The following is a 10,696-nucleotide window of genomic DNA, read 5'->3' on the forward strand; positions in this document are numbered from 1 at the left end:
TTGTCAACCAAATGTTCTGTATCTTGAAAGGCACTGTTGCTGAGGCCCAGTGAGAGTGTGCTTTCATGCATGTTGGGCATTTTTTTATGTAACGTCATTTCATATATGCAGTATAGGTGCATATATTGTATAGATGTATTACACACAGAGTGATATATTTTAAGGGTTTATTTCTTTCATTGTTAATGATTATGGCTTACAGCCAATAAAAACCCAAAAATCACTGTCTCCAGTTGGTACTTAGGGCAGTGTGGGCCTAGTCCTGCTGGAAAATGAAATCCGCCTCTCCATGAAATATTATCAGCAGAGGGAAGCATGAAGTGCTGTAAGACTTTGTGGAAAAACACCAGCAGATGACTCTCCAAACCATCACTGATCATCAGTAAATTTTAAATTTCATTTGGAAATCAAGGGACCAAAGTCTGGACGAAGAGTGAAAAGGTGTGCGGATTTCAAAATCACACATTGAAGTGACCCAAATCGGAAATGGAAATGTCAGATTCGGTGCATTTTTTTTATTTATTATTTTTTTTTAATAAAGAAAAATAATACTAAAATAAAATTTGTGTTTACAAAGCCACACAAACTAACACACCTTTGTCACATGAGATCAGATTTGGAACATTTTGCTGTTTGTGACTGTAGCCTTAACGTCCGTAACTAGGCAAAATGTTTGTGAGTGCATCATAGCACATAAATCACTCAGCAGATAAATTTGGCCAAGATTTGTACAATCTTTCACGTCATGTAACACTGATGGGTTGTTTGTGGTGTTTAAACACATAAAGCACATTGAATCTCACATTTTCATTTCTTATTTGGGCCTCTCCGGTAAGGATCACATTAAAATTATTGTGTGAACAGCCACAGCTGGATTTTGATTAGTTCTGGACATGAATGTAAATGTTGGGTTTGCCAAAAAATATTTTGGCTCAAAGGTGTTTTTTTTTTTTTTTTTAATCCAAATGATAGAGCAGAATAAAGCTGAACATTCTCTCAATCAGGTAAGATTAGATCTTAACATTAGTGTTTTTGTGGGAAAACTGCTTAAGATGCGTCTACAAGATATCACAATCCACAATCATTACAGTGTGAAATGGAGCACGGAGTTCAGAGAAAAACAGTAGATAATTCAGCCTGTAATTTTATTTTCTGAGAAATAAAACACGTACATGGTCGTTCCGGTGTTCTGTCAAGTTATGCTACCCTGTGAAACCATGCTCCAGTAGATTAGCGTTAGTATATTTGGATAGCATAAATCACTGTATCGTGGCAAAGTTATGGCAAATAGAGGTCATTACAAACTACTTTTGTAATTATTTTTTTAAATAAAAAAATTGTTTCATGAATTATCATTATTTTCCATTTAGACGTTTGTGCAGTGACAGCAAATCCTTGTTTTCCATGCACATAAAACCCCTAGAAACCAGATTTATTATTTAAAAAAAAAACGAGAAATGATTAAATAGTGTAGGCCAGCACATGCGCAGTGCCTTTTGGAAGCATGTATCGATGGGTAGCACAACTCGACAGAACACCGGACAGGAATAAAATCACAGAGGACCCCCATAAAAGAGAAAATGACCCCAGAACGCCCTGAGAAACTAATCACAAATAAGGCTAATAACAGCCTCAGTTCACTGAAACGTGTTTTTATTGGATTAAATATTTTTTTTATACAGCAAATGAATCCTAATAAGGTCATACTTAAGTGTACAGGTAAACATATGTAAATTGGGACCTGCCTCCCATCACAGCACACCTGTAGACAGTTAGGAGGAAGCTGTGGTGATGTTCTGATGGCTGAGGAGAGGAAACGCTGCTCTGAGGACTCGAGTCTCCTCAGGTTCCTTCCTTTCTCTCAGAGAAACAATGGCTCGTTAGGGTTTGGAGAGAGTTTGCTGAGTGACGGGAGGATTTAATGGGATTTTAATAAGGGAAATATCAGTTCTAAACTCTTTTAGAGCTGCTGGATTCAGTGTTTTACAGCATGGCGAAGCAGTACGACGTGCTGTTCAGACTCCTGCTGCTGGGAGACTCCGGGGTCGGGAAGACCTGCTTACTGTGCAGATTTACCGACAACGAGTTCCTCCCTCAGCACGTCTCAACCATCGGTAAGACCTTTAGGATTTACTGCTTTAACTCTGTGTGTAAATGTAGAGAAACGTTTAGTTCCACCTGCTAAGAGGGAGGTTAATAATGTAACACCTGTAGACTGGACCACAGGTACACCTGTTTTACCGTTACACACAGACTAACCTTCTGGGGAAAAAAAGATAAAATTATATATATCTTTAAAGTTCTGTTTTTTTAGGTCCACTAATTTGTATTTAATTACTGCCTGTTTGTAATTAAAATTATGTAAATGTGAGTGTACTACAATTTAAGTAAATCTCAGAAAAATTGAATATTATTAAAAAGTTACTTTATTTTATTAATTCAGTTCAAAATGTGAAATTCATATATTATATAGATGAATTACACACAGAGTGATCTATTTTAAGCGTTTATTTCTTTTTTGTTGATGATTATGGCTTACAGCCAATTAAAAAATAGATTATTAATTAAGACCAATGGGTACTTTTGGCAGTGTGGGCAGTGTGCCAAATCCTGCTGGAAAATGAAATCTGCATCTCCATAAAAGTTGTCATCAGCAGAGGGAAGCATGAAGTGCTGGAAGATTTTCCTTGATAATAGAACACAGTGGACCAACACCAGCAGATGACTGACGTGTCTCTCCAAACCATCACTGATCATCAGTTAATTTTACATTTCATTTGGAAATCAAGGGACCAGAGTCTATCAGCAACAAAAGTATTTTCTACATGTCGAGGATCAAATTCTACAGTATTTTTTTTATCATGACCCAAAGCTCAGATTTTCAGTGTCCTTCCTGTTAATCCAGTGTAATCTAAATGTTTTTTTTTTTCTTTTTCAGGAGTGGATTTTAAGATGAAAACACTGGAAGTAGATGGAGTTAAAGTACGAATACAGATTTGGTGAGTTGCTTATATGGTGTTTGAAATAATTGTATCAGTCAGAAATCTTACTAAAAACAATATAAAAATGAAAATGTAAATTCAAATATAAATTTAAATTTTCAATTATTAACCGATGTCGGCCTTAAAGTCTGTTTATTTGTTTGTGAGTTTAGAAAAATGAGTTATAATTTTGTGGATTGAAGTGAGGTGTGTGTCTGTGTGTGTGTGTGTGTGTGTGTGTGTGTGTGTGTGTGTGTTTCCCATTTACAGGGACACAGCTGGACAGGAGAGGTACCAAACTATCACCAAGCAGTATTACAGACGTGCTCAGGTAATTATATACATCATACTGGATGTGCACAAGCATTACTTTACATTTGCTAAAATAAAAAAAAAAGTTTATTTCAAATGAATTAAAAAAGAGAACCTGAAATATCACATGGTCATAAGTATTTAGACGCTTTGGTCAGTATTGAGTATTGAGAACATTTATGAGTCTTCTTAGGAATGATGTAACAAGTTTTTCACACCTGTATTTGGGGGTCCTATGCCGTTCTTCCTTGCAGAAAACACCCCAATAGCATGATGCTGCCACCACCATGTTTCACTGTTGGGATTGTATTGTGCAAGTGATGAGTAGTACATAGTTTTTTCTTTCTCTCACTGTCTACAGGGAATCTTTCTAGTATATGACATCACCAGCGCCTCCTCTTTCCAGCATATAGTGAAGTGGGTGAGTGACGTGGATGAGGTGAGGACTGCTCTCATAAACTTCCTACACGTTTACATATTATATACTATTTATTATTTTTATTTATGTATTATACACTACAACAGCAGGGTTCAGTAATTCCGCCACAGTTATATTTGTTACCTGACTGTGTTTTTGTAGTATGCCCCTCCCACTGTGCAGAAGATTCTCATCGGGAACAAAAGTGATGAGGAGCACAGAAGACAGGTGGCCACAGAGCAGGGGAGCCAGGTGCCACTTTTATTCTGTTTTTTTGACAATACTGGGCTTTCATTGATTTTATTCTGGGGCTGAATCAGAGTATATAACACATTTTAGAGAGAAGTTTCAGTTTTTTGGTAATTTGGTTGTTTTAACTCATTAACTCATAATGCATACAGCAGTGTTTCCCAACTTTTATGAACATTTTTGAATACTGCACCTTACAAATTACCCTACATACGAAAAATCCCTAATATTAAAATGTATAAAAACTAAACTGAAACTAAGCACTAATAAAAAAAAAACAAATAAAAACTAGCAAACAAAAAAAAACAATTAAAACTAACTGAATTGGATGAGAAAAAGTGAATGAAATAATGAAACTATAATGAAAAATTAAAACTATCAGAAACTGTTTTCTTGTTGCAGCTTGCGAAGTCTTATGGGATGGATTTCTTTGAGACAAGTGCCCGTAGTACTTACAACATCAAACAGGTCAGTTCATGGATTACATTGTTGAATGTATTGATATTGATATTAATCCTCTAGAGCTCGATTTTAACCCCAATTTCTAGTTGTGGCTGTGAGTCTGTGCTAGTTGGCTCTAATCTGCAGCCTCTGGTGCAGTTGAAGCTGAGAAATATACTAAAGCATTCATGCAGAGGAACAAGTACAACGTTCTGGAATGATCATCTCAGATCATCTCAGATCATCTCAGATCATCTCAGATCATCTCAGATCATCTCAGATCATCTCAGTTCTCAGACCTGAATATTATTGAATATTATCTGTGGTGTGATTTTTTTAAAGCAGCTGTTCATGATCAGAAACCTGAATCAAACCTGACTGAACTGGAGATGATTAGTAAAGAAGAATGATCCAAAATACCTTCAACCAGAAGATTCATTCAACCAGACTCACATTAGAAGCTATAGGAAGAGTTTAGATTATTTTATTTCTGCAAAAGGAGGATCTACTAAATATTGGTGCAATTTTTCTGTTGGGGACCAAATTTATACATTTATGCACCTGCCTAATTTAGTTTAATTAATTATTGCACACTTTCTGTAAATCTTATAAACTTCATTTCACTTCTCAAATATCACTGTGTTCATCTGATATATGATATATAGTATCTAACTGAAATTGCTGATCTGAACAACTAATAATTTATAAAGGAAAATCATAAAAAATTATCAGGGGTGCCCAAACTTTTTCATACCACTATATCTGTGGGTGTCATTATCGTGTGACCTGTAATTTGAGTAATGTAGGGTTATAGCATTACTGTTTGTGCTGTGTCATTCCCAGTCATTCACTCGGTTGACTGAGCTGGTGCTGCAGGCCAACAGGATGGAGCTGGATACGATACCTCCGTCCGTAGAAGACAACCTCGCAGTTCTTCATCCGGAGGAGGAGGAGGAGCAGGAGATAAAGGAGGAGGAGGAATACAGCACCTGCTCATGTTAGGGAAGTGTTGAAGCATGATATCAGTTTTCAGCTGATACAGACGTCATATCTGTTAAGTAGTCAAATAAGGTGCTCATGGTAACGGTTTGGACAAGCTCCTTCTGTTTTAATTGCACATGATATCAGGTTGCAAGAGCTCAGTCCTGTGTTTGAGAAAATGCACTTCTGGTCCTCTCCCAGGAGAGGGCAGTCACATGGGTATCATGTATCATGGGTACAGCTCTGGGAAAACAATACAGCAATTAAAAATTATGGTTTTCCCTCATTTTACCAAATTGAAATCCTCTGGAATATAATCAAGAGGAAGATGGATGATCACAAACCATCAAACCACCAAACTGAACTGCTTGAATTTTTGCACCAGGAGTAAAGCAGCATAAAGTTATCAGCCAAAAGCAGTGTGTAAGACTGGTGGAGGAGAACATGATGCCAAGATGCATGAATTTAAAACTGTGATTAAAAACCAAACAGGGTTATTCCACCAAATATTGATTATTTCTGAACTCTAAAACTTTATGAATATGAACTTGTTTTATTTGAAAGCTCTGCATCTTTTTTTTGTTATTTCAGCCATTTCTCATTTTCTGCAAATAAATGCTCTAAATGAGAATATTTTTATTTGTTGTTTTACTCTATAAACTACAGACAACATTTCTCCCAAATTCCAGTGTTCATTTTACTCAAACATAAACCTATAAATAGCAAAATCAGAGAAACTGATTCAGAAACTGAAGAGGTCACTTATTCATATTTAAATCATTTCTCAGGATAAGAAAATACTGGAAAGTGGGATCAAATGTATGCTGCACTTTTACTACTTACAGTGAAAAGAAATCAATAGGTTGTGCATCACTTTAAATGGTGCTATTTGTCTAGAAATATAAAAAAAACTGAAGTTCGTAATTGATAATCGCTTATATATTTAAAGAATATCGAGATTTTGTTTTTTTACAGTATCTCCCAATTTTTTTCCCCAATTTTTTTCCTTCTTTTCAGGCCGGCAACACTTTCCAAAAAAAGGTTGGGGCAATACAGCATTTGCCACTTTATAATTTTTGTATTACTTGTCACAACAAGTGTTTCGGCACTGAGGATACCAAATGTTGTGCTAGTATTAAGGTGAAAAAATTTAAATAATGATAATAATATTTTTAAACGGATGATCCAAGTCACCAAGTGATTGAAACCATGGTTCAGTACAAAAGCAGCATCCACAAACAGCTAGACCTAAAAAAAAAAAAAGTATACTTCCTTTTTTCACTAGGGTTAATATGGACTAGTTTATGATCAGACTACAATAATTCAGAATGCAGGTTCAGGTGTGTATTAAGTGTGTATTAGATGTTTTGTGGCTGAACTCTTTAGCAGATTAGCGATGACGTCAAATTAAAGATTCTGTGTAACAGAATCAGAGTTTAGGACGAGCTCCACTGAAGGGGATTAGATTGAACAGCCATTAATATTTAATGACGCAGGAACATAGGTAATGACTCGCTGAATGTTTAATGGCTCAGAGATGGATGCAGCCTCTGAAGTTCACATGCACTGAATGGCCAAAAGTTTGTGGACACCAGCACCTACAGAGCTGCTCTTGATCATAAAAAAGGCCTTATTCGTTCTGCAAAGGCTTTAATATACATTTTGAAATAGTGCTGTGAAGTGTTGAAGGCATTCTCGTGGATGATTTCCGTATTTTTCACACTATAGGTGCAATATAAATCTGTTTTTTTTTTATTGAATATTGAACACTATCTTAAAGCTATACAGGAACACGCGCTGAATTATTTTGCACAGACAGATCTGCACACTTTTTATTTATTTTAATTTATTTCAGTCTCAGTATCTTCATGAGGGAGAGTCACCTGGAATAGTTTTCTCAGCGTCTTGAAGGAGTTCTTGGAGGTGCTGAACAATCTGTTTGTGAACAGTCCCTTGTAAAAGAAAAGTGCATTTAAGTATATATTTTTAAAAAGTGCTCTTAACATGGAAAAGTACATATTTTTAGCATTAAAATAAATACAAACTTAAATACAATAATAAATACTAAATGCACTATTTTGGAACTTCTGGCAACTTAAGGATGTTTCAATTGTAATCAAGCTATATTTAAATACAAAATAAAAGCATTAGGTTGTTCTTTTTTCGTGTATCTTCTGCAAACTCAAGTAGATTTAAGTACATGTTTTTAATATATATATATATATATATATATATATTTCCCAATAAATATAATTTAAAGCATATTGCTTACAAATGCATTTTATGAAAATACAGATAAATTATATTTAATGTGTATTTTCATAAAGCATATTAAATAGAAAATGTACTAGTATTATTTACCTAATATAAACATATTTTAAATGAACTTAAGTACTTTACAATTTATTTTTACAAGGGTAGACTGTGTTCAGTTTGCTCATTTTGAACGTTGTACCCATCTGATTTTTTTTATTGACTTATTTTAAGCTACATTTCATTTTCCCTCCCATAGAAAAGCCTGGTTTGTGTGTAAAGGCTGGTGCAGGTTTACACACTAAAACCTGAGCTGGCGTACCTCTGGCTTTTCACCACCAGCTCGTATCAGGTATCACTCGTATATCTGCTTTCTTCAGAGTCACTGGATACCCCAGCTTTATAGTTGAGGCTAGGCAACCAGGAGGACCTGCGTGACAGTTGGGAAGAGACAGTGTAGTGGAGGACCAGTGTGGATAATGACGTTCATAGCCAAGACCTTCTACGACCTGCGTGCTACAACGCTGGAGGGAGAATCCGTCGATTTTAATGTGTTCAGAGGACGGGTGGTGCTGATTGAGAATGTGGCATCCCTCTGAGGTACGACCACCCGGGACTACAGCCAGCTCAACCAGCTCCAGAGCAGGTACCCACACCGGCTGGTGGTCCTGGGCTTCCCCTGTAACCAGTTTGGCTACCAGGTTGGTGGAACGAGTCATTTATTTAATCTCTCAAGTTTTAATCTCTGACCTAAAGTCTCTTCTAGAACTCTTCTAGTATCTTCTCTTCTCTTCTAGAAAGCTTGTGTGCTTTAATGTTTTAGAGTTGAAAAAAAAGTTGTTTAAGCTCCTCAGAGGTTTTTCCCAGATTAGGAGCAATTTAGCGTCTCAGCCTCGCTCTGCCTCCAGTTTAGTTAGGTCAGGTGATCACAGCAGTCTGCGGTGCGAAGAGCTTCCTCTGTTGGTGCATACAGGAAATACAATTTGAGATTGCTGTTATTTCACACTATCACAGCTCTTTTAAAGTAAACACATTGAAAAGCACATATAACAATAAAAATAGGATTATTCTTAGGGGTGGGTGATATGGCTCTAAAATAATATCACGATATTTCATGGTATTTTCACGATAATGATACTTTTGGCGATATGACAAAACACTGAATTAGAAAAAATATTTTGAATTTTATTGTTGCATGCAAAATGATATGGCTAACTGAGATATTCAAAAAAAGAATTTTATTAGATTTGTAACACAATGCCAATGATCCAGATTGTCATGATACTAATGATCACTCCATATATCTCCATATATCCAGGATTAAAGTAAAATAAATTATACTGGACAGATATAATCTGTCTCTAGTAGATATATAATGGGTATTTAGAACAGTGTGATTTTTTCCTTTTCTGAAAACTGCAAAAAAAAGTAGAACCCTGATGTGATAATTAGATAATTAGGGGTGGGTGATATGGCACGAAAGCAGGGCAGTGACTCGGTTCTGATACATCAGCTCACAGACGCAGCCTTGTGCTGATCCACATCACCCTAGGAGGTGTTGAGGGGAAAGAGCACCATTTGTGCTATCTCAGGGCTCCGGTAGCTGATGGCAAGCTGCATGACCGGGATTCAAACCTGTGTTCTCCTGATCATAGGGGCAGTGCTTTAGAGTTTTGTCTTTTCAGTCAATAGGTAATCAATACACACATAATAGAAGGAGATTAGGCCAGAGATTATCCTTTGTTTTCCTTATAAAACACTTCCATGCTCACAGTGGAACTGCTGTTTCCTTTTCCTGCAGGAAAACTGCACCAATGGAGAAATCCTGAACTCCCTGAAGCACGTGAGGCCAGGAGCAGGATACGAACCTGGATTCACCATTTTCGAGAAGTGTGACGTGAATGGGGTCAACACTCACCCCGTCTTCGCCTACCTGAAGGACAAACTCCCATACCCTGACGACGACCCGGTCTCCTTCGTGCAGGACCCCAAATTCCTTGTGTGGAGCCCCGTCAGCCGGACTGACGTCTCTTGGAATTTTGAGAAGTTCCTCATTGGCCCTGAAGGCGAGCCGTTCAAGAGATACAGCAAAAAGTTCGAGACCATTGCCATCGAACCCGACATCCAGAGATTACTGAGATTGACCAAGAACTAACCAACCAACTAACCAGCCATCTAAACATCTAAACATCTGAACACCTGAACATCTGAACACCTGAACATCTAACTCAGGGGTCTCCAATCTTATCAGCAAAAAGGGCAGATATAAAATAATATCATGATATTTCCTGGTATTTTCCCAATAACAAAAATCTGAATTTCAAGAATACACTACTGCAACAAAATGAAAAAAAATATATATATATCATCGCATACAATATGATATGGCACACCCCTAACTGAGATATTAAAAAATGAAAAGAATTAAATTAAAATAAATGAAAACAAATCAGATTTTTAACAGTTAATTATACAGGATGTTGTAGTAATAATAATAATGCACTCCAAATATCTCCATATATCCAGGATTAAGGTAAAATAAATGATACTGGACAGAGATCTCTATTACTCTTTAGTAGATATACAGCTCTGAAAAAAAAATCTAATTCAGTTTCTCTGATTTTGCTATTTATTTTTATTTATTTTATTCTATAAACTATGGACAACATTTCTACCAAATTCCAATTAATTGTCATTTAGAGCATTTATTTGCAGAAAATGAGAAATGGCTGAAATAACACAAACGATGCAAAGAAAACAAGTTCATATTCATAAAGTTTTAAGAGTTCAGAAATCAATATTTGGTGGAATAATTATTAGGTGAAAGTTTTCATGCATCTTGGCATCATGTTCTCCTCCACCAGTCTTACACACTGCTTTTGGATAACTTTATGCTGCTTTACTCCTGGTGCAAAAATTCAAGCAGTTCAGTTTGGTGGTTTGATGGTTTGTGATCATCCATCTTCCTCTTGATTATATTCCAGAGGTTTTCAATTTGGTAAAATCAAAGAAACTCATCATTTTTAAGAGCTCTCTTATTTTTTCCAGAGCTGTATTATGG

At 36.2% G+C, this 10,696-nt stretch overlaps 2 protein-coding genes across 3 annotated transcripts; both read left to right on the top strand.

Annotated features, from left to right (window-relative positions):
* The first annotated feature begins 91 nt into the window (after nucleotides 1-91).
* LOC103039104 (ras-related protein Rab-15) lies at nucleotides 92-6,371 on the top strand. Of its 2 annotated transcripts, none has more exons than XM_007230372.4 (7): nucleotides 92-2,114; nucleotides 2,939-2,999; nucleotides 3,252-3,312; nucleotides 3,655-3,732; nucleotides 3,874-3,963; nucleotides 4,363-4,428; nucleotides 5,245-6,371. In XM_007230372.4, exons 1-7 carry the CDS (start codon nucleotides 1,991-1,993, stop codon nucleotides 5,401-5,403), a joined length of 639 nt encoding a protein of 212 aa, XP_007230434.1. In that variant the 5' UTR covers nucleotides 92-1,990; the 3' UTR covers nucleotides 5,404-6,371. The 2 variants fall into 2 exon arrangements, with proteins under 2 accessions (XP_007230434.1, XP_049319879.1); XM_049463922.1 differs by having other exon boundaries at nucleotides 3,655-3,714.
* Nucleotides 6,372-7,675: 1,304 nt separating this feature from the next.
* On the top strand, nucleotides 7,676-10,084 carry gpx2 (glutathione peroxidase 2). The gene is made up of 2 exons (XM_022672567.2): nucleotides 7,676-8,336; nucleotides 9,437-10,084. Exons 1-2 carry the CDS (start codon nucleotides 8,115-8,117, stop codon nucleotides 9,788-9,790), a joined length of 576 nt encoding a protein of 191 aa, XP_022528288.1. The 5' UTR covers nucleotides 7,676-8,114; the 3' UTR covers nucleotides 9,791-10,084.
* The last annotated feature ends 612 nt before the right edge of the window (nucleotides 10,085-10,696 follow it).

The sequence above is a fragment of the Astyanax mexicanus genome, chromosome 14, assembly GCF_023375975.1.
Source record: "Astyanax mexicanus isolate ESR-SI-001 chromosome 14, AstMex3_surface, whole genome shotgun sequence".
In the NCBI taxonomy this organism is placed as follows: Eukaryota; Metazoa; Chordata; class Actinopteri; order Characiformes; family Acestrorhamphidae; genus Astyanax; species Astyanax mexicanus.